This window comes from Leuresthes tenuis, unplaced genomic scaffold (genome assembly GCF_036924035.1).
Source record: "Leuresthes tenuis unplaced genomic scaffold, fLeuTen1.0.hap1 SCAF_18, whole genome shotgun sequence".
In the NCBI taxonomy this organism is placed as follows: Eukaryota; Metazoa; Chordata; class Actinopteri; order Atheriniformes; family Atherinopsidae; genus Leuresthes; species Leuresthes tenuis.
Window position 1 is genome coordinate 10,540 of NW_027325372.1, and position 24,765 is coordinate 35,304.

The window sequence follows — 24,765 nt, forward strand, 5'->3', positions numbered from 1 at the left end:
TCTGCCTCCCATTCTGCTTTTAGGGGCCTGATAACTGAAGGCTCTGCCTCCCATTCTACTTTTAGAAACTCTGGGAACAACAAGTAAACCTGCAGTTTGGGAGCGAAGTGCTCTGTTAGGAAAATACCATACAATGAGATCTTTAAGATGTGATGGAGCTTGGTCATTAAGAGCTTTATATGTGAGGAGAAGAATCTTAAATTCTATTCTGAATTTAACAGGGAGCCAATAAAGAGAAGCTAAAGAATCAAACCGCCAGCCTTCCAGTCATGCCTAAACAGACTGAAATCAATAATGCATCACATTCTTTTATTGAATGTAGCTAAAGAAGTAATAATCACACTTTAAGGAAGATGTTTCAATACATCCAGAAGTTAGGAATTTCATTATGTAAAAATAGCAGATATGAAAGGCATCATTTACAGTTCTTTTAACTTCCATGGCTGGCTATGTACAGGTTAACAAATGCTATACTGGCAGTTTTGAAAGGTTATATAAACTTCCTCAGGGAAGCTGCCTCAAGTAGTCCTTTACTTTGTTTTTATATACCAATAATCCCATCAGTTGTAGTTTTACCAATGTTTGATATTCCTCATCTACCTACCACATGTACCTTCAATAAAAGTTGATATTGTTATGCAAAGCTAAAAATCAAGCAATATGTTTTCACATACATCCGCTGGTGGACTCATTAATTTCATGCTTCATGTAAAACCTTGACAATTTTTTTCAGTATTCCCAAAAATTCATTGAAGAGAAACAGAAACTAACTGGATGCTATGGCTGTCAACAATATTTGGGTTATACTTTCCTAATGTTCCGTCACAAATTCACACATTGAAATATGGAAATGATCAAAACAAAATAACTTTTATCCTTATTTATGAGTCATCAGCTTAGCATGAGCATTCATATATTACAGTATATACTGTACAAACTGTGGCAGGTACATGCGTCTTTTTTTGGGTGCAACAGATGTAAAGTGATCACTCGTAAACTCGGGTAGGTATTCATCGTTTCTCAGCCAGTAACCAAGGAAAATAGTTTTCCACCTATGAAATAATCCAATAATAACATCACATGTTGAACTCAAAACTGCCTGCAAACACTTGCAACCGTTTAGGATAATTACCAACTGTGTATCATTACTTGAATTTAGTTTTTTTAAAGTACACATAATGCAGAAAGATTTTCACTATAACATAAAATAAAATCTCATGTAACTCTAACTATTAACTTTGAAAAACAAAAATACAGCAAAAGAAACCTAAAATTACATTTTAGGGGGTCTTTGATGGACTGATATCAACTACTTCTCAAACCGGCAACACTGAAATACAGGTCCCACGATAAAAGGAAGAACTGGTGTGTGGCATCTTCAACAATTCTTCACAAATGTGTGCTATTCGTGATATCAAACTTGGAAATCCGCTTGGTAACAGAGATCAGTTCAGGTATGCCATGACTTGCTCTCCCTTCCGCTTAACAGCTGCTTTTTTTAGTTCACTGAGAGAAAAGGTTATGAGGCCTCAGCAGTGCAGGCACATCAGCGACTCCAGAAAATAACGAGGCTGAAAAAAACGATCTAATCAAATACTTAAATGTCCAGGGAGCATAAGATATGAGACAAGGAAATTAAACAGGAAGGGTTCTTCCAGTGTGTTATGTAGCCATTGCAGAGTTAAAAGTTGAGAATCTCAAAACACTAGGAGAAGTCCAATGGACGGATCATCATAGCTGTGGCTCGAAGCGAGTAGCTAGGACCCTTAAAGTAGTGCCATTTGATACCATTCAACTTTCCAATGTGTTGTCCTTGGGCAAAGTACATCCCGTTAAGGTTTGATGGACCACAAGCATCAAACCACCAACCTGGTGGATAAGGAAAAGAGAAATAAAAAAATTGTTTGTTAAAGAAATACACAGTAGAATGACCGGGTGCAGTTGAAGCTTAAATATTCCTGTTCTGTCAACACACTGTTAAATTCACCTCAACCATATTTGCCCTTGGTAAAGGTTTAGAGCTTCCCATGGCCTCCCCCCACTGATCCTTGGCATACGTTCAGACACCATTTCCCTGCTATCTGCTCAATGTGTTAGGGTGAGTGGGTTCACTGGCATACCAATACCTGTTGTTGAACACTTTTTGTACCTTCTATTTAAAGCAGAGTGTATGTGTTTGAGCTTCATCGAGATGTCAGAGTGGTAAATGGTATGAGAAACTTTCTCTTCTCACAATGTGTCACATTTCATGATTTCCATGAACAATATTTCATTTTTGAAAATGTGTTCTCATAGTTATGGGCTAACTAATTCATAATTAAAGTGAACACTGATAATTTAGTTGTAAACTTTTCTTGCTAATCCAAAGGGGCCTATTTTGTTTGGCTTAAAATACATAATTCTCTGTCTAGTTATACTTCTACATACTTCCTTTGGTAACCATCAATTAAACATTATATACCCTAAATTTTACAACAAACTTGTCCCTAATATCTGCCATGAAACCATTTTGTAGCTCTATGTTTCCTTATATTGAAAATTTTGTAAATTATATTGTAGAGAGCAGAGATCGTTCAAGTCTTTCATTCAAAAAGCCACAAAATCCTTAAAGAGGAAGCAGATGTGGTTGAATGGCGCAGTTTTCAATCCTGGGTCTTTGTTTGACGCAAGATCAAGACCGACAACATCCTTTCGATAACAACAACATTTTACTAAAACACTTTTGACACTTCCTGGTTGGATTTAAATAACATTTGTTGGTCAGGATTAGGAATCATTATCGTTAGGTAAAAACACATTCCGTTTACAAGCTGACTTTCACCACAATGGACCGTAATGTAGAGGATGTCATTTTTATCCTTAACATGAAGTTGCTCTTACAATATTCTCACATATTCTTTGAAAATTGTTATTGGCTGGATCTGACCGCATAATTAAACGCCACATGGGAACATTTCAAGTCGGACAGTCTTCTCATTGAAAGATTTAAAGGAATTATTAGACATGATTATTATTCTACTTACTTTACTTTTAACTTTGACAATAAGTCCCAGTCATTTTTTCAAGAATAGAAATCTTTAAAAAAGTTGAGAGCTGACCTAAAATACTTTCATAAATAAGAATAAGCCAATGTTTGAGTCAACAGGAGGACAAGGCACACTATCCATTGTGTGGGTGATTTAAGGTTTGTGATGAAGCTCATAGGTCTATGATAGATTATATCCAGTGCATGTGCGCATTGGAAAGATGTATGCAAATAACATCACCAAATTTGACTATACACATGAAAAGAGTAGCAACTCTTTTTCCCTAACAATAAGACTTTATTATAAAAAACAGAGTTTTAACTTCAGTTTTTTTTTTTTAAACCAGTTGGCAAATAGGAACTTTAAAAAGACATAAACATCAAGTAAGATTCCTAAGTATTTGTACTGCAACACTAGTTCAGTCTCACAGTCCCTGAAGATTCTGGAGTGTGATCTTTCATTTGAAAAAGATCATGAGTTTTATTGACATTCATAACAAGTTTTAAAATCACACAAACTTTAGTGGACAATATTGAAAGTTTGATGTAGCTGAGAGCCTGATTGGAAGTACATGCAGAGCATCACAGTATCATCAGCATAAATGTTATATTTGTCATTTAATAGCTGTTCGAGGCAGATGGCTGCTCATCCTGGTTGTGATGGAGGTTTCTTCCTGTTAAAAGCGAGTTTTATCTTTCCACAGTTGCCTCGTGCACGCTCAAGATGGGGCATTGGATCAAAGAGAAGTTTCAGTGCATTCTGTTGGTTTCCTTAGCTAGGGAATTGTTTTGGAAATGGCTCTGTGGACTTATTTTTAATTTAATGGATTTGATTGGATTATGATTACAATAAATTGGACTCTTATCGGCTTGAATTACACTTTATGATCAAGTGCCCCGAGATAACATTTGTTGGGATTTGACACTTTATAGATAAACTGAATTGAATTGAATATATGGCTGCAGTAGTGACCTGTGCTCACTGACAATAATTTGTCATCATCTGCTCTGAAACCATACAGAAAATGTGAACTCCTTGCTATCCCTTGATAAACTGCAGACGACATGACTGAAATTACACACAAACGTCTACTTTGCACATGTGTGATTTCTGTGATTATATAACCAGTATTTTGTCTGTTTCCTGATAGGAAATGTTTAAAGATTGATAAAATTATTGTTAATGATTGTTGTTTTTAATTGTTTTTCCTCGTGCAGTACAGTCATAGCTACTGCATGTTCTGGTGCTGAGTAAAAATAGAAATTTGTGTACCCTCCATAGTTTTGGCATGGCCTGTTGTGATTGTCACTTGTTAATGTATCAGATAAGTTTTTCCTGTTGTTTGTTACTGACGTTTATTTAACGAAATAAAATAAACAATTCCAGCTTTACACCTCTAAAAGCAAATAATAAATTAAATGATTAACTATGTATTGTACATGTGGGACTGCTCTCGGTTCACACCAGCCCCTGAATCAGGACTCCAACAACAACAGAGGTGACGGCAAGGTTGCTGTGCTCCACTTCAGTAAGAGAGTCATTTAACAACCAGGACAGTTAGTGCAGTGCCTATGGATTTTTTGGATGCAATTGTTTCCAAGTATGTTGAACAACTGTGAAGGGATACAGAATGTCACCTAAATATACAGGCTGATATTTTAGTAGCCACATTTGTCCCCTTAATGGTTTGCAAGAGGACGTTGATTGACAATGACGAGATTGCCACCTTCTGTGTGGGAGACCGGTGTTCAAATCCCCTGCATGAAAGGTACTACCTCCAGTAGGGGTTCTTAGGCAATACCCCCTTACCCTATCTGCCTACCTGTAAGTTGCTTTGGATAAAAGTGTCTGTCAAATGCATAAACATAAAAACAAAATTGAGACAAAAAGCTGAAAATATGGTTGTACCCAACCGCTCACAGCAGATGGGTTGAATGAATAATCATCAACCTTAACCCATGTTCTGCTACTATTTGTAAGACACCATCTGACTGTAGGAATATGTCTGGATAACATGGTATATATAAATACTTGCAGCTTTCTTCTAAAACTGGAAATGCTGAGAATCTGTGCTGATTCAGCAGGTGCTGATGTTATTGTTATTTCTGAATTAATGTTTTTAATATTCAATGTTAAATATTACATTAAAAGGAAAGGAAGTACTCAAGTAATATATGATATTTTTTATTTAACAAGTCTTGCTCGGTAAATAATTCTTTAACTGTTGTTGGCTGCCACTGCCGACATCTTTAGAGCGGCTTTAATCTCAATTACATTTAAAGGAAATCATCCTGGTGGGACATTTGATTGGGATTGGCTTTCATCTGTGTCTAATGATGTGTCTATCTTTTAATCTCACTAAGATCATTAACGGTCCCAATGATCATAATCGTAAATTTCCAGACAAATCATCTGTTATTGATCTTTTTATTAACAATGATGCTACATAAATACTCTGTCATTGGGGTCTTTGCTAATAACTTCAGTGATTATAGTGTTGTCAGTGGTGTTAGAGATGCTAAATTTCCCCATTTCAGGCTGCTCTCACCCACAGTTCTTATGAAAACGTACGAAAAGTTATGCACAGATTTTCGTGCATAATCCTAAGAATATCCATCAACATGAGCAGGGCACCTGTGCAAAGCCTGAAGTCAGGGCTGACGTGCCTTTTATTCACAGAGGAAAATAAACATTTTAAAATAGTTTTGACATTATAATGCATTGTTGAAAGCGAAAAATGTACTTTTCATTTTTACAATCTTCCTTCAGGGAATGTATGCAAGCTTCAGTTTGTTAGTTGTTAACCTGTAATGTTTATTTTTATTTTTAATGTTGCTATAGTGGTTACCAATTACACTACTATCGCTGTAGCTTGCGCAAATGTCATGTCAATCACCATAGGCTACTTTTTTGTTTGTTTGTTTTAATTTGCGTTTGTCCTGGTTTTGCTGCTGAAACGCTATAAAAGGAAATACACGCAGGCAATGGAGAAATAAGTTTGTTTTGGGTGAACAAAAGTGCACCCTGAAAGATCACTGCCCATTGACATTTCCTGCTATGACTTTCTACTTTTTATTTATACGTATCTACTGTATTGATGTTTGTTTGTTTATAACTGATGTGTTAAATTGTGTGTTTGAATCAGGTCTCTGAGGAGTGAGACTGTGTCTGGATAAGATTGCCTGTATAAATAAAGGTTATATAAAAATCAAACAGCTCTGTCGTAACAATTGTATTTTCTTTCAGTACACTTTATGACGTATCTACAAATGTCAAACTCAGTTTTAAAAGTCAAATTTTCAAGACGCTACACAAAGTTTAACTATGTAATAAGAATTTCTGCATGGATGTACATGAATGGGTAAAAGATAAACACATTTATAGAGTGATTTGTTGATTCTGAAACTAGTTTAAAAGGTGTTATGGGAATGTAGACCATTTATATTAAGGACCTTTGATGTAGGTTCTCATAATTTACTGTCGTAACTGCATCATAATTCAGAAAGTATATAGGTCAGATCTGGAAATGTGGAGACACTGCAAACAAGAAGTCTGATAATGTTAAAATGATTCATGTAGTTTGGAACAAAACCTTAAAGTTCGCTAAATATCTTAAAATCAAGAAAAAAAATTAAACACTTCTGATGTGCTCTCTAAAACAACATAACCACTTGGAAGATAAAGTTGCTCACCAACTGGTGGTTAACTGCCACATGCAGCAGCTAAAGAGATGTTTCCTTCTTTAGTGTGTTGACGGGGATCAAAAACACAGAAGGTACAGATTGGACTCAAAGCTACCAGGAAACTTCAAATGTAATTTTCTAGAAATGTCCATGTTGCTTTGTGTTTGATGGCATGTAAATAAGCAACTGTCTGATTACTTGTGAGGTAATATTATTGTAATTGTAATGCATTGTTTAACTGCACTTACCACCAGTTAGCATGAGTGAGCACTTGCACATGCAGTTGTCATTGTCCATGTCCTTGGTGCTAAAGTCTGCTCCATGGATTACGAGACTGCTCTGTCTGCCTGCAGTCCCACTGTGGCTTTTCAGGAACAACCTGAAAGACATCAGTAGGCAGAAAAGGAGGAGGTCAGGACATGAAAACATAAGAGCGGGGAGGGGAGAGCCCAGACACCCTGCGGAGGAAACCCATTTCAGCCGCTTGTATTGGCGATCTCGTTCTTTCGGTCTCTACCCACAACTCGTGACCATAGGTGAGGATGGGAACGTAGATTGACCAGTAAATAGAGAGCTTCGCCTTCTGGCTCAGCTCCTTCTTCACAACGACGGGTCGGTGCAGAGCAACACTGCAGACGCTGCACCGATCCGCCTGTCAATCTCCCGCTCCATTCGTCCCTCACTGTGAACAAGACCCTGAGATACTTGAACTCCTCCACTTGGGGAAGGATCACTACTATTTGTTAATTTTATTGGTCTAATTTTACGAGGCAAAATGTTTTTGGTGGCATGAAAAACAAAAGAAAAAAACCATTAGCCACATCGCACCGAAGCTATATAAGCTGGGGTGCTCAAATCCTGGGGAAACAGTAGCGGTTTATAGTCCACAATTTACAGTAATTGAATTTGATTATGATTACAATGAATTGAACTCCAATTGGCTTGAATTGGACTATATTATTGAATTATCTTGAGATGACATTTGTTGTAATTTGGGACTATATAAATAAAACTGAATTGAATAACAATTCATTTGCAACAATTTTGGAACAGGGTGTCTAGTGGACAGCGAAACTGTGCACAAACCTCAGGTAAGGTAAAATACAACTTTAATGTATCAAAGGGAGAATTTAGTACACATAAGTCAATAATTAAAACCAAAAACTAATCATATGAATATTTATTATAGTGACCACAAAATCTTAATGCAGTATGTACGATAAAATGCATAGAGAACCTACAAAAAACTGCAGCTTCTCATTTTTCAAGCGACTCAAAAAGTTTAAGATGTTCGGTTTCTGTTTGGAGCATGAAGGCAGCTGCTGTTCCACACCTGGAAGTCATTAGACTCATGAGATGCAGTCTGATTGGCCCATTACAGAGGTCAATGACCTTGACCAATGGCTGTCTTCATACCCCACAGTCAGAAGGGAGGGACAGGGGTGATGAACCAGCTTGAACTGGTTCTGAACTGAAGCTTTCAGTGACGGCGCTCAACCAGGCATGACTCTAGCTATCCAAGTCATCTCAAGGTTTACTCAAAAATGACAGCAAGGAGTAAGGAGTCTTACATTGTAGAAGATTAAGTAGAAGACATAATATGGATAATGTGTCCACATGATGCGAGAACCTGTTTTATGCAGTTTCATAACTGGATGTGAAATATATTGGATTTAGTTGTTATGGACCTGTCATTTTTTTCTCTTTGTGTCATATTCATATTCAACATTAAATTGATAAATGTGAAATTCATTTTTTTTACTGCCTTCTTGGCCAGGACTCCCTGGATTTAATTTCTCATCATTAGGAAGGTATTAGGAAGGAAGCGTGAAAAATTCCATAACAGTATAAGTGGACAGAGTGTGAGGAAAATAGTGAAGGAAATGTCAGATGAGGCAGTAAAGTCCAGTCAGTGGATTTGGATTAAAAGAAGCAATAGTAGCTTGGGGCCAGCAGGGGGGGCACTTAAGGTAAACAGACTCTTGGAAGAAGCAAGGATGAAATCCAGGATATATTTAAGTGGAGGTTGTGGCCAATGTGAGCCTTTTGAAACCATGCGGCCATTTTAGGCAAGTTGGCCTGTATGGTCTTGTTTTTGCTGGTATTTTTACTGATTGTAGAATTGTTTATGTGAGTTTGCCTGCTGAATTTGCTATTGTGTCTTGTCCTTCCTCCACTTCTCGCACCCGCTATACTTTTATTACCCCCTGCCCGGACCATTGTTTGTATCCCCACCCCGCTATGACTGGTGTACAGTTGGTGAGAGGCTGGGGTAGCCTGTGGTTATGGAAGAAAAGATGGTTGTTGTGGTGTGAGGAGCAGTGATGGCTGGCATTAGGGGAGTGACTCTGGGACGCCAGTGATCACTGTCTAGCCTCCTGGAGGCGTTGTGAGCCCAACTAGACGAAACACTGATGAAAGGAGGTTCCCACCTGATGACCCCAATGAGTACTGCTCAATGGTCTATATAGGGGATTATTCACTGAATCTGGTCCATTAAATTTTTCTTTTTGCACAAGTTTCTTGTGATTATTTCAAATCTTAACTTTTAATTATCATTATACATATGATACACTGATGTCTGATGTGCTCTTCCTCATGTGGTAAAAAGATAATTCATTCATTCAAACAGGACAGCCTCTCCTGTGACTGAGACAAGACAAACTAACTTTTGAAACACCTACAGACACAGACTGCTGCTGCACAGGCAGTAAAAGGTGCTTTACTAACATGTTGTAATAGAACCATGTGCTCACATCACATGTTCACAAGGACTTTCCTAAACATACATGGATGTGCTGATTATGAGCATCAACATAAAGATGCAACACTGAACACACTTTACACAAAATGATGACCAACTGCCACAACCCAAAGCAGCAGCTATAATCCAAACCCCACGAGAAATGTCTCCTCAGCACAAAATGGTCCCACAAACAGTCATAGACCAACACCACACATGGAAAGACGGACCCACTCACAGTGATCACAGGCAGGTCATCCTTCACTCAGGTAGTAACATCCTCGAGTTACACAACACTGTGGGCCACACAAAAGTACAACACACTCACCTCATGATCATAAAGGCAAATATAAATACTGATGTGATACACGTACACACTGAATTATGCAACCAGGTGCATGTTGAGCAACAGTGAGTGATGAGGTCTGCTCGAATGGGTCAGGAAGGTTCCTTATGACCCAGAAATGTACAGAATTCACCTGAATTGTTCCAGTTCTCAAAATAATAAGTGAAAGAGTTCCAATGCTTCATTAATGATCTCCTTTAGGAAACACTGGACCATCCTTTATGAGAGAAAGGAGCTCATTCTGTCCCACATTGTCAAACTAGGTGGCATTTATTGTTGAAATGGCTTTCAGTGCAGTCAAAGACGACTGTGGAGAAGTGTAAAGAAAATGCTGAATACTAATCTTAAACTCTACTTAGATAGTAAAAGGAAAATTAATATTTTACCACAGTCAGAACTTTACTATCTGTTAATAATGCATTTTATTTGTGTTGAGAAAAGTCAATAAGAATTAAAGTAATTCCAGCAGCAAGATGAACATTTCATGACTGTAATGCTCACTAACATTTGTGATAAATGGTATGAATCATTGGACTGTTGGACTATTATTCTGCCTTCTCTCAGAGGGCTGATGGTCTGCCTCGTTTACGTTCATGCTTTAAGTGAGTATAAGACAGACGGAAACAACTCAGTCTTTTACTGGAATACGGTCAGCAAAAATCAGACAAACATTTGTAAATCTCTACAGATGACAGAACTTATTCCAAAACCAAGCAAAATAAAGAGTTTCAAAGCAATAAATGCAATCTGGACAATTTGTTACAGTGTTTGACATTTCAAAGCAGGAAGGTGTCAAATGAGAAAGAACAGAGGATGTGGAGCCTTGGCTTGTGGTTTGTTTTGGTTCATGTCTCTCTGGAGCAATGCATGACTATCATACCACAACTATTTTTCAAGAACAGATCTATTTATAGATATCAGTATGTCAGTTGGACTCTGAAACCGTGAGAGCCTGCATCCAAAAGAAGCTGAAACAGCCAGGGACGCCCTCTGCCTTGCTCAGTATAAACAACTTTTATTACTAAAAAGGCCAAGTGTGAGATGGTAAAAGATTCTAAAAAAGTATATCCTTTTTATTGTTTTTTCACTTAATGTTTGTGAGTGAAACCGAGTTGCAGATGGTCGAGGAAGGTGCTGATTTTATTTTATTTTTTTAAGAGGTACAGTTCTTAACATTTTATTAATCTTTTCTTCCCTTCTTTCAGTAAGTGCATATTCAGATTTGGTAAACAACCCTTCACATATATCAGCCTGCACGTCACAAATGTGTGGGACAAAAACAACAAAATAAGCATAAAAATACATTGGTTGATCACCTTGAGATCAATTCTCCAGAGAAAAACACAGACCCCAGGTAGAAGTTTCTGGAAAAAAACCCAGTGAAAGTGAAACCAGTTTGATTGTTCTGAACATTGGGCCTTTCAAAAGGCTTAAAGTCTACTGAAACTTGTACTTGTCCACGGAGATCAGAAGAAGGGGAAGAGGTGTGATTAAAGCTTTTAACCCACAGAAACATTTCCCTTATTTTATCGTTCTGTGCTGAACACAACATGTTACGCAACTGAAGGAAAGAAACAACCTGAAAGAAACACAGAAAACAAGTGAATCCGAGGTGTTTCTGAAGTCAGAGGAACGTAGTTTTCCATACATGAAAAGGCCAAGCATCTGCATAGTTTGAGGCGTTTTATCTTGAAGCTTGGTTCAAAACGCAGAGTTGGTTACCAAAAGAGGACAAAGTTTCACTGATGAGGAAACTGAACTTAAAATAATTTTGATCAGGTTTTCATTGAGTCTCTAAATATATTCATCTCTGTGCTGCTTTAATGGGCTTTCAGTGAAGTACAGAAACAGTTTAAACAGATTATTGTAGTCCAGTTAAAGTTAAAGGAGCTGTGTTCACTTTGGAGGATACTAGGAGTTATTTGTCAACCTGGCAGTTTTTTTTCCAGCTGTTCTGTTCTGATGCCCTCAGGGTGGTGCTGTGACGAGGAAACAAACTGTTAATTCTGATTCTTTCATTCCCTCTGCTGTCAGACTGCTGAATATTGACAGTAGGTTGATGTTTTTAATCCTGATGTTGTTATGAGCCGATTATTTGCTCATATGAGGCAGCCGGTGGGTGTCAAATCCTGATCTGTTGTCTCTGACATGTTTTACTGATGCTGCTGTGAGAACTGGGGAGGCTGTCTGACTGAACTGCCCATGTGGAATAAATAAAGTTTCAAATTTTTTTTTTCTTTTTTATTCACAGAGCCACGACCACAGAAATTCACCCAAAAATTTCAAGGCTGCCATGAGTGTGTGGACACGGCTTCTGCTTTGATAGTACCTGTAGTTTTGTTTCTCACTGCCGATTTGGAAGCGATCGTACAGCGAAAAAGCCAGGTGTCCATCCCAGTCAGTGAGTTCCACCCGGAGGGCGTACTGCCTTTGGCTGGTCAGCTGATGAACGTACTCGTTTCCCAACCAGTGCTCAGCAGATACGCTCCCAAAACCCTGCAATTAAGCAAGATAAATTCAATTATCTGCATGAAAATACTTCTAAGAATCCATTTTGTGAATAATAAACTCTCCTTTCCTACTATGAACAAATCTCAATGAATAGGTAAGAGGTTTCTGTTTTTTTTGTTTTTTTACAGATATATTTTTGTTAGCCTGGCAACAGATAAGAACAGTCAGGTCTGATAATAATTAATATTGTTGTTTACTCACCAATAAAATGTTTCTGTGGTGCTTTTATTAATTCAAATCATTCTTCATTCTCCTCAGACCTCAGTGGAAAAGTCACACCAAGTGTTAATAAAGCAGTTTTTAGAGCAGTGTTTTGGCTCAATCTTGATTTGTTACACTTACCTTTTCGTAAAAGTTAGTAAATTAGTACCACCTGAAAAAAATCCACTGAGGTCACACATGTTTAACTCATGATTACTTAAAGACACTCCTTTAAACAACTGCAGAAGGATCAGAGTGACTCCTGGTTCCAGGCAAAGTGCTTCTGACAGCAGTTTGCAGAGGGGGGATATCACAAAGCAGGGTAACAGGACAGTCTGGACCCCTCAATAAGATTGGAAAGTTGGGGATGAAGTGGGGAGAGTCCGTGAGCATTTGTGATAAGCGAGTGTGATGATGAGGAATGGATACTAGGAATATAAATATGGGGCATTCCTGCTGAGTGGGTGGAAGGAAACAGAGCTGGGGCTTGTTCTTATTTTCCTCGCTCACTCTCTACTTTCATTTCTCGTGTGACGTTCCTGTCAGACGTACCCAGGCAGGAGAGAAGGTTTAGAGTCCAACTGTTTTGACAGTTCTGCATTGCAGACCTCTGGTGCTTTGAAATTCTTCTCATGCAAACCATATCTACATCACTCAGCCCAGAGCAGATGAGACAATGACTGGCCATCCTGTTGAACTGAACATTTGGTTTAACATATTGTAAAAATCAAGCCAATTTCCCAGAAAAAAAGAGGAAACAATGATGAACTCTGTAAATCTGTGTTTCGGTTCCTCATACAAAGAGTTCAACAGTTGTTCCTAAACCTTTCTGTTTGATGTATTTTTATCAACAATACCTATGGATGTAATGGGTTAATTATCAAAAACAAGATTGGTATTGTCAGTTTATTCAACTTTTTTATTTATTTAACTGAATTTCTGGTATTTTTTTAAAGTTTACATTGCAGTTTTGGAATGGCAGAAGGCTGTTTGGACCTTTTATTTGAGCTTTATGTGACCACACTAACTGTTTATTACAGTCTATAAAGTTTATTACAGTCTATTTTCAAAAAAACTTTTCTAGATGCGTTTAAATTTGCACACCTCAGGAAACCAAGAAATAAGGTATCAATATCACAACATGACACCATGAGTCACCTACAGTCTTTTCAAGGAGACTTCCAGTAATGCTGTGTGGTTAAGTGTAAATGTCAGCCAAGGTCTGTGAGTGCACACTTATATACTGAGCACCTGTTCAAAGCTGGATGGTCTGCATAGCCATCTCATTGGGGCTCATTTTTTAGGTCTCATTATCTTTTCTGTTATTAAGTGCACTTAATATAACCACTTTCATTTGGTTCATTTGCTTTTAATCTACAATCATTTTATTTTTAACCTTTTTTCACTGGCTGATTAATTTTGCATCAAGATCAGTTTAAAGTTAAATAAATGGAAACAGAACCAGACTGTAGGAGGCCAAATTAACAAAGTGACAAGTAGAGGAAGTTACAAGCAAAGCTATAAAAAAAGGTTTAAAAAAAAAATCCAATTTACCCTCTTACCCAAGTTGGAAATGTTAATACGTTTAACCCATATATGCGTTTATTACTCTTTGATGAAGAACACATGACATAGATGGCACTGTGTGACCCAGACTAAACAAATATACTGATTTTCTGTTACAGCAGAGGAACAATAACATCATGTCACTGAATCCCAAGTCTCAGACTCCAAGATACGAACACTGAAACAAACTGAAAGGGGGCTACGACATCTGGCTTTTCTAAATGGTGTCAATCATTGCACTACGCCTCCCTTTCATAAATGTTTAGTCAAAGGGTTAGGGTTATAACAGCTCTGGAAGTCCAGTTTAGAAATAGGATTTTTTTCTTATTACAGGTTTGTAAGTTATACTTAACAGATAGGGGAAGTTTAAACTGTCTTGAGAACTAACATCTTCATCTTATTTTTGATGGATTTGTGTGTACATATTTGCCAGGTCTCACCATCTTGTACTCTTTCCAGGTTCTCTGGAAGTCCACACTTCCATCTTCTCTGCGCTGCATTACAGTCCATCCACCATCAGCGGCCTCCATGTTGCAGTACACCTACACAACCGAAAAAACTGATCAATTCAACATGAGTCTGAGTGGCATTAAGAAACAATGGACAATCCATTGACCCTCCTTTTTTCAGCTTTTTTTGTGAATCATCACTGAGAATGTGAAGTACGGCCCCTCCTCAGAGTTCGCCCTTATCCCTCACAGATGCTCCTGTTTCTGCAGCATCGCAATGGAGATCTTGTCCTAATATGTACCAGCTCACACCTGGGTGTAATGTGGCCCTTAACCTTTGTGTATATGGTGATAATGCAGAGCTGCTGTAGTATTTGCATTTTTGCTCTTTGTTTTGTGGTGGAGAGCCCTGGTTGGAGTGTGGAGGGTCTGTCAGCTCAGCCGCCCACACACACTAGTAGTTTGCCCTGTTTTACACCAACATTACAATGTTGGTGTAAAACAGGAAAGGTCCTTCTAAACACTGAAGATGAGATTAAGAAGTAAACATAACATTTTCTTATGTTCTCTAATCTGAGGTCTTTAGAGAGCAGACGGTAATGCACCATGGAATGGATGTCAGTCACATCTTGTCTAAGGATTAAAGCTTAAAGTTACTCTTTTCTGATACTTACCCTGCATCCCACACTCAAAGCACTCCTTCCACCAATGTCCTAAATTCAACACTCCCATCGATCATGAAGAGCATAGTTTGGACATTAAAAAACAATATTCACACACAAACTTGGACCGCTGTAACCATCCTCAGTGCCAGAGTCCTCAGAGTCTTGATACACCTCCTGTTCATTTAAAGCTGCCAGGTCTATCTTTGATGTTCAGTAATTCAGCAGAGCTCATATTCAACATTCACACTCAAAGGCTCACAAGAAAAACATTTTGTTCCACCTCAAAGACGCTAAGTGAAAACCCTTATCAGCAGTGGAATGCCAGCTACACAGGTTTGAGGCGCTCACCTTTTTGTTCTCTTGTGAATTTATCTGGATGTTGTAAACACCATTCTTATGGAAACCAGCCTTGTAAAGGTCAGCACAGTCACGAAACTTCTTCTCTTCAGCCACAGTTTTTGTACTGTTTGGAACAACTATGGATACACAGAACAATACAAAAAAATAAGATTATAGGGTTATGATATTTTTGCCCATAGAATATTGCATAAGGTGCAATATGGAACAAAAAGTGTTCGTGTTAGTGTTGCGACAGAACCAGATACTCTGAGAATGGTTTTAGGTTATTACTGAAAAAAAAAAAGGGATATTCTCACTTTCATGCCTGTATGTAAACTTCTCACTTAAAACCAGCACCAGAAGAACCAAAGCCCCTCATAGCACAGAAACAGCACTGGTGAAAGTTACCAATGATCTCCTCTTAGCCTCTGATAGCGGACTTGTTTCTTGTCCTGTTGGATCTCAGTGCTGCATTTGATACGATCGATCACAGCATTCTGTTACAGAGACTTGAACATGTTATTGGGATTAAAGGAACTGCATTAGGCTGGTTTAAGTCTGTCCTTTGACCCACATATAAAACAGGTTTCTGCCTTCGTTCACCTTCGTAACATTGTTAAAATCAGGAACATCCTGTCTCAGGGTGATGCAGAGAAACTGCTCCATGCATCTGTTCCTTCAAGATTGGACTGTGACCATAAATATAATTCATCTCACAGGTTAGGATTAATGGGGTCTGCTTCCCCACACAGTAAAAATTCATGTCAGCAGACATGAGTTTTATGTTTATATGTGGCTCATTGAACTTTAGTGATGTTTGGGTTTTGTGCTACACATTTAAGAAAGTTGTTAGTATTTGGAGTGCTGTGAACTCAGAGCTACTGTGTGGTTTTTTTATCTATTTTTATTTTCTATTTTTCTTGTTGAACTTTGTAAAAGACATGTCTGTAAGACATTGCTCAATGGTTATGCGATAGCCTTTAATGATTATTATCTGAAATGGGCGGTCAAGCCAGAAATCACATCTCTAATCCTTCAAGGACAGAATAAATTAATTGGAAATAACGTTTTGGCACAAACTCAGAGCGAGATTGAAGGTGGAGCTGAGAAAAAAAATCTGCTTAGTTTACATTTCTTATTATCTCAATTATTACTGGTATTTCACCAGTTAGTGAAGAAACACAGTTTACAGTATAAACTAAAATAACGCTGTTTGGTTAAATCCTTACGTATATTTCTAATAGTTTGCAGTGATCTAAATGTCCCTCGTGAATAAACCAGAATATTTTCTTAAGTGATTACCATTTGTAAGACCATGTTTACACTTTGAATTAAGACCTTATCCATGTGTGACCTCCATGCCAGTTTGCTTACCTCCATCTTTGGCGCAGAGGTTGAGCAGGTTGTGGACAGTATCCATCATCTCCTGCTGCTGTCTCTGCAGGGCGGTGCTGTTTCCTGTGGCCCGGCTCAGCTGGGCTTCCAGCTCCCTGATGACGCCGCTCTGCCTCCCCACCAAAGCCTGGAGACTCCCCTTCTCCTGCTTCAGTGTCTCCAGCTCTTCATGGTGTCGCATTTCCATCTCCAGCATCTTTTGTTCCATGAGGCTGCAGAAGATGAAGAAATCTCAAACTTTTTTACTGTTGATTTTCTGTTTTTGTAATGTGCATGTCTTTTTTTATTTTTGTTTTTGTCAGCATGAAGACACAACTCCCTCCTTTATTTAGTAAAACTAATTAAAAAAAAACTTTACACATCAAATTTTATATATATATTAGGAGCCGGGACTTTAACGAGTTAATTAAGACAAATTAATTAAACAAACACTCATGCGTTAAAAAAATTAACGCATTTTAATCGCACTGGATGAGTTTCAGGCATATCGATTATAATGGAGCACCAACTAACGTTCATGTTAGCCCTATCGTTAGCCCTACCATAAAACCAAGAGAAGTGCAGAGTCCAACAGCGCCTCCACGTCAGACAGCTGCGATGACAACTGTCACTCATGTGAGCGCACTTTAAGTGCACGCTCGCCACAAAACCCGGCGGATTGTACTAATTTGAAAATCTCAACCTGGTGAGTTTTAATATTGTCTCTGTTGTTTTTGGAAACGTTGCTGACTTTGTTATCGTGTGCTGCCTGTTTCATGCTCTTCCTTGCTGCAATCTTGTTGCCTAATTAGCATACTTAATTGGTCCGGCTGTGCTTTGACTCTTGGCTGTTGTGTGGTAGACTATATATGGATTTAGGACAACTTGACTATTAACTATACCATCTCTCTCTCTCTCTCTCTCAGTCTGTGTCTCTGTTTCTGTGTTTGTAACTGTGGGAGGGTGTTGTTTTATTGAACATATATTCACATTGAAATTATGGCATTGATTTGAACCCCACCGCTGTATGGGTTAGCCCCACCGTAGTTTAACCAGAAAAAATACTCTGGCGCCGCCACTGACTTCAGACAACAACAAACCACAATGAACAATAGTCAAACATGACTATTCAAGCTTGAAAGGGTGAGCATGGGAGCATCCCCCACATGGGAGCAAGTGTGGAGGTTTAGGCACCTATATACAGTGTCAATAGACTCAGATGGCATGTATTCCTCATGCCACATAATCACAAGCTTAATAATGCACTTTGCAGGGTCCCATTGATGGCTAAATGTCCTTACTGTATGTGAGAGGTAACTATTTCTTATTAACTAATGATTTATTTCCCTCCAAATCCGGTAAAGAAGATGGAAAGTAAACAAATGGAAAAACCTCCCAACAGCTTGTGCTGATGAAAACTGCCCTCAGAAATCTTTATCCATTAACCTCAAGAACAAATCGGAGTTACCAGAGAATATGCTTTCAGATGCAGATGGTGTTCATTTGCTCAGTAATTAAGAGTCTCTATGGATACTGAAATAAGATATCTGGATCCATTCTCTACATCATCTAAGATGACCCCACAGGACCACTCACTGAAAAGATTTGGAGACATGAACAATGATCCAAAAGCCACATTTTAATTACTTTGTTTTGCAACACATACACTGGTCCAACATGGAAAGCATGGCCTTATTTATTTGAGAGTGATTGACTAAACATAAAGAGAATGTGGCTTCATACCATGCTGGTGTTTATACAAGCGGATATTGTTATGGAAAATGGACAAACTGTTTTATTCAATAGGAGTTGGTAGAAAGCTTTAGATTTTTGTTTATGCAGCTTCAGAGAGTTCAGGGATATTGAGTGAGGAATGCTTTATTTTCTTGTCTTTGCTATGCGTGTGTGCTGGCTCCATTTCTTCTGGTTTGGCTGCCTGTCTATGTGGTGTTTTGCGTGTTTACCTATTTTTGTCATGCAGCTTGCCGATCTCATTGGTTTGGACCATTAATTGTTTCTCCAACTTGTTGGTGGAAAGAGAGTTTTCCAGGAGCTGGATCTCAAGCCTGGAAGTTTGATTAAGAACCTGCCACAGTAAAAATGTTTACAAATATATGAAATACATAAATAATATTGATTATATCATACTTTGATAGTCAGTTCTGCAGATGTCTGAAAGCCATAGCATGAGTGTGTTTCTATATTGGTACCTGTGTCTCAACATCAGTTAGCTTGCGCGTCTGTTCAGCTGTCTGAGAAAGAAGGTTGGTTCCCATTTCCAACATGGCTGCAGTGTGGTTGTGGACAGCACTCTGCTGCAGGTGAGTCATTTCCCTCTTCATACTCTCTTTGATGTAACTCTCAATCTGTAGCCAAGAAAGATTTCAGAAAATGGATGTTTGCTCATAACTAGAAAGAAAACAGCACACAATAAGGTGCTCATTAGGACATAATTGACAGAATGTGTTTGCAAAATATGGAAAACAACGTTTCCTTCTTGACACTCATGATCCCAGATATATTCAGAACACAGAATGGGTTATATAGTTTACTTTCAGCTTTGCCTAATTCATTTGTAAACATACAGATTTACCATCACTGATCTGTTCAAATGAAGAGAGACAAGAAATAAGTACCCCTGAGGAAATGTACAGCAGGAGACTAAATATTACAATGATTTGATTCAAAAGTATATGAAAAAAAGAGACAGAATTGAAGTCATGCCTCGATTGTAAAAGGTCCACGTCAGATGTTAGGGGACCAACATCAGAGTTCTAATGTTTCTCAAACAGAATCTGCTATCACAGCGAGAGATCAATGAGGTACAACAAAGATGCTATGGTAAGGGGTAGCCAGGATGACAGGTCTGGGGGAAAACATCATCATCCCCACCACTCAAAAATGGGTACCAAGCCGCATGACAAAGCCCCAACAACCTGAAGATGAGGGCAGCTGGCCTGGGATGGAAGATCATGAATAACCTGGATACTTGTAGGCTCCATGGCCCTTTGGCTAAGGCTAAGAGACAAAGTTCCTTCTGAAAGTCAGGAAGTCAGAAGATGTGACTGCAGCACTACATATTGTACCTACTGGGACCATCACAGAGACCAATAAGCTGCAGTGGTCCTAAAGATGCTTGGCTACAAGATGAACAACACAAGGAGCAGTAAGGGGCAGAATCCCCAAAAGTTGGAGGCCAAGACTAAGGCCACATAGAGGTAGGAAAGGCACCTATCACCGCTTCAAAAAGGTACAATAAAGAGAGAAATGCAAAAGAAATACAACAGACTCTCCATACCTGAGGCACTGGAGACTGCCAAACAACTACTCACAACTCTGGCTGCCTGGCCTAAAAGTTACACTAGAGAAGCTGAACCATCCAAAGTGTACTCTGAGTGGCAGGGTAATGAGATGAGAATAGACCCACCCAGGGCTGGGACTGAATGATACTGGAAGAGCATGTAGGAGAGAGAAGTGGATCTGAGAGCAGATCACAGCAGTGTCCCAGAACAGGAACTAGAAACCATCACGATGGCAGACATCCAAGAAACGGTCACAAGTATGAAGAGCTGAATTCCACCAGGCCCTGACATGATACACATCTACCAGCTAACACAAATAACTGCACTCCATGAACACCTAGTAGCACATACTGTATGAGCCATCTGCTAATGGATGGGACCCACACCAAGGTTGGACAGTCCTGATCATGAAAGCTCCCCAGATGGGGGTGGTTCCATCCAACTACCGGCCAGTACCTGCTTCTGTTCAATATGGAAGCTCCTGTCAGGCACCATAGCGGATAAGATGAGTAGGCACATAGCTCAATACATTAGTGGAGCCCAGAGGAGAATTGGGAGTAACACCAGAGGAGCTAAACAGCAGCTACTGATCAACAGAACTGTCACTCAAGACAGTAAGATCAGACACACAAATTCCATGCCGCACACAAGGATACTGGAACACTTGGAACTCTGCAACATCAACAGGACACTAAGAGTCTCCATCATGAACTCAATGGAACTGTGGAAGACAGCACTGGTGGCCAAACAAGTTAACATCAAGTGCGATATCTATCAAGGAGATGCTCCTTCCTCACTGTTCTGCACCTACTCGACATGGACGACATCAAGCTATATGCCAGGACTGAGTGAGACATTGGAGGGAGAAACAAATTACAGAGATTATTTTGTATGGATTAGGTACATATTCAGTAATTATAGGAGCTTGAATAAGGCCAACTGGAATTCCTTTTGGAGCTTGAAGACGTCTCACTTCTCATCCCAAAGGTGGCTTCTTCGGATGTTTGGTGAAATGTCTTCAAAATATGAAAAGAAGTCCAGTTGCCCTTATTCAAGCTCTTATGATTACCACGACCTGGATGACTGAGAATCTTCATCACCATATTACCTATTCAGTATTTTGTAGGAAAGGAGAAACAAAGTTTACTGTTTAAAGTACTGGTTATGTAACTATCATGTAAACGATTTTTTAAATAATGGTTATCTATATGGTACTTTGGAGGAATATACTGCAAGTCATCAACTAAGGTAGATCAATAGGAAAAGAAAAACAATCAAATCTGTTCAATTAGTGTATAAAAATAAAGAAAGAAAGGCCCATCTGCAGTCCTGGGAGATATTTTTCAAGCACATTGTGAATTTTGGTTGACATTAATCAAATCAAAATCAAATCTTCTTTATTGTCACTATACACGAGTACAACTGTGGCCCTGTGATGGACTGGCGACCTGTACCCCGCTTTTCGCCCTATGACTGCTGGGATAGGCTCCAGCCCCCCCGCGACCCGACCGACGGATTGACGGTATAGAAAATGGATGGACATGAGTACAACGAAATTAGCCCAGCAGCTTGCAAACGCAAACAAGAGAGAGGGGAGGGGGATAACAGCGTCCAGACTATGCCCCTTAAAGGAGAACAATGTGGAGTTGGGAAAAAAACCTCAACAACCTCAACATCAAGAACAGCAAACATCAGCTCATCATCCAACATCGAACTCAAAACATAAGCAAACATTTGCTCGCTTCACACATAAAAACGCAAAACCAACTTGAAGGTGTGGGATGGGGGTAAGCCCAGAGAGTTGCTATGTCTGGCTCTCAACCAGTGTCTCAGGATGTCATCGTGATACCACAGCAGGTTGCCCTGGAGAAGTCCTTGACTGGGTCCCAGTCGGAGTCAACAGTCACCAGGTGTCCGAAGAAAGGGGAAGAAAGGGGAAGGGGGGGGGGGGGGGGGGGGGGGGGGGTCTAATCTGATTATGATTGTTGGGTTAGGGCAGTGTTTCTCAATTCCGGTCCTCATGACCCACTGCCCTGCACGTTTTCGATGTTTCCCTCCTTCACCACACCTGATTCAAATGATCAGCTCATTACCAAGCTCTGCAGTGGCCTGATAAGGAGCCATTCATTTGGATCAGGGGTGGTGGAGGAGGGAAACATCGAAAATGTGCAGGGCAGTGGGTCATGAGGACCGGAATTGAGAAACATTGGGTTAAGGCGAGTTTCAATGGACACGACTTACTCCGTTTGTCCATACGCCTTTGCAAAGCCACCAGCTTCTCCAAGATATTTTCCATATTGCGGTTAATGACCACAGTCTGAGCGCCAATAGCTCTGCCCACTGCAACAATCATGTTGGGCAGCTTGGGGCCTTTGACCACTGTCTCCAACTTCCGTATTTTGCAATACACCAGGGCAATTATCCAATCAGCAGATAGCCCGTTATCATGGTTCGAATATGTATAGATCCTCAATGTCCTCAACGGAAAGAATGGCCAGGCACACAACCCTCCACTGCTCCCAGGAGTCCCTCGTGTAGCCAGCAGTGAACGTTCCATCAGGACAGGTGGGTTCCCCTGGGCCCGAGCTTTTCATAGAAAAGATTCTGTCAATTCTGTTGAGAGACCAGTTGACCAATTCCATGATTTTAGTTTTGAGAGCAATGCAGAGAGAGGCACCAAAGTTTGAGACAGGACAAGACAAGACGGAGAAGAGAAGTAGGGAAGATAAGGGAGAGGGAAGATACAGGAGAGCAGAGAAATGTGACCGCCTTCATTGAGAGGCGGAAGAAAAGATATTAACAGGATATTCTTGTTCAGTATTATAGAAAGTTGACAGGTACTCTACACAGGCTAGAAGGTAGAGGTAGAAAACAAGCCAAGCCAAGCGCTGTGGAAGGCTTGGCTTGGTTAGATAAGGCTAATTTAATTAATAAAATAAGTTTATTCTGTTTAACTTTACTCCAATTACCTAGTTGCCAAGTGCCACTGTCCTTCCACCCTCATATTTCCACACATTATTTTTTCACACTCCTGTACTTCTTACCAGGTGTTTACGCTGCATTTCAGGGGATTATCAAGTATACACAGTTCTGCCCTTCTTACTAAGTAACTAAATAGAATTTGTAGTTAAAACTATTCTGTTTGTTGAAACTTTGTAAACACAGTGCTTTTACCCAGTGACCAGAGTTTTTCCTGGTTACTATGTTGATGTATTATACTTTAGCAATACTAAATTCTCCCTCTCTCACACTGAAGTTTCAAGGTAACAAAATGTGCTTTTCTCCCTTTCTTACTTCATAGTAACAGGGTTTACAAAAGCGTACAATATTCACTATCAACCATTACTGAAGCCATACTCATCTGATTTTAGAATAACCTAAAAGAAAAGAAAGTATTTTGGTTTGAATATACTGACAAACAGTGTGCCAACCGTACCACTGATGGGCAGTAAGAAAATTTGAACACAATTAAAGAAAAACATAAGTCATTATTATCATTATCATATCTGCTAAATCGTCATAATGTGAGAGCCGAGAACAGGATATTGTCTCCAGATGACACTGCAGGTGGTTTTTTCCCTTTTAATTTGACTACAACAGTGAAAAAGAAAACAAATACAGAGATACAAAGCTTACATATGAATGTATGTTTTAACAAAATCTCCAGTTACAATCCAATTCTGTCAAAATGGGCTCAAAATGTCTCCAAAGAATGAAAATGTTCTGTCCTTGTGGCAGAGAAACTACTTGTTCAGGAGATGGGAATGCTGAAATAAAAGCAAACCCACCAACCTCAGATGAGTCCATCTTCAGCTCTTAAACTGTGAGCCTCAGCAGAGCTGCTGGTGTCCACGCTGCTGCTCAACATCTTTCCTCAGGGACTCATGTGAGCAGGAATGTGTCCGATGACGACCACATCAATCTGCCCCCACCAGACACCACAAAGCCAGCATCATGGAGACTTTTACATTGAAATATTTCAGAATGCATCTCAGTGTGATCTCAGTGTCTCGGTCTTAAAGCTGTACTCAAGCTCAGCCATGATGGAGAGCTCACTGCTCAGCACTGCATGTTAAAGCTCCTCGTCAGGGAAAAATGTTTCCAATGTTCCAGTCTGTGTGCCAGCACCTCCATCCATCAAGCTGGGTGTCTCTTCTAATCAAAAGGAATGAGCATTTAATGACAATAGTTGTTCGCTTCAATGTCACTTTTGTGTTTATCTTTCATCATAACATCCCATTAAGCTTGGAATACAGAGTTTAGAAAGCATTCCTGTAGTTTTCCTGAGTTACAATCATCTCTGTGAAAGCCAAACACAGCTTGTCTCACTTTCTCCTTCTGCCCCCTGCATCCATCTGTCGTCGTGTGCCCCCGCCCCCCTTGGCCACACTTTTTGTTTTGTTAGAAATAAATTACTTTCCTACGACCTCCTGCCTTTACCCGTGTCTGCATTTGGGCCTTCAACAACACTCTCCTTCAAATTATAACAATTATATGATTGGGTGACCATGCATCAAAATATTATTTTCTTGGATTGCTAACTATCCTCCCCCATCAGCA

General features: G+C 39.4%; 1 protein-coding gene across 1 annotated transcript in view; it reads right to left on the reverse strand.

Moving 5' to 3' along the window:
- Positions 1–849: 849 nt before the first annotated feature.
- The window catches only part of angpt1 (angiopoietin 1), a 31,524-nt gene continuing 7,608 nt past the window's right edge, over positions 850–24,765 (reverse strand). The window contains exons 2-9 of the mRNA XM_072370916.1: positions 19,114–19,269; positions 18,868–18,989; positions 16,904–17,136; positions 15,539–15,666; positions 14,517–14,618; positions 12,128–12,294; positions 6,958–7,088; positions 850–1,869 (exon numbers count right to left, since the gene is read on the reverse strand). Coding sequence (XP_072227017.1) covers positions 1,706–1,869; positions 6,958–7,088; positions 12,128–12,294; positions 14,517–14,618; positions 15,539–15,666; positions 16,904–17,136; positions 18,868–18,989; positions 19,114–19,269 — 1,203 coding nt within the window. The 3' untranslated portion in view covers positions 850–1,705. The remainder of the gene's footprint in view (positions 1,870–6,957; positions 7,089–12,127; positions 12,295–14,516; positions 14,619–15,538; positions 15,667–16,903; positions 17,137–18,867; positions 18,990–19,113; positions 19,270–24,765) is intronic.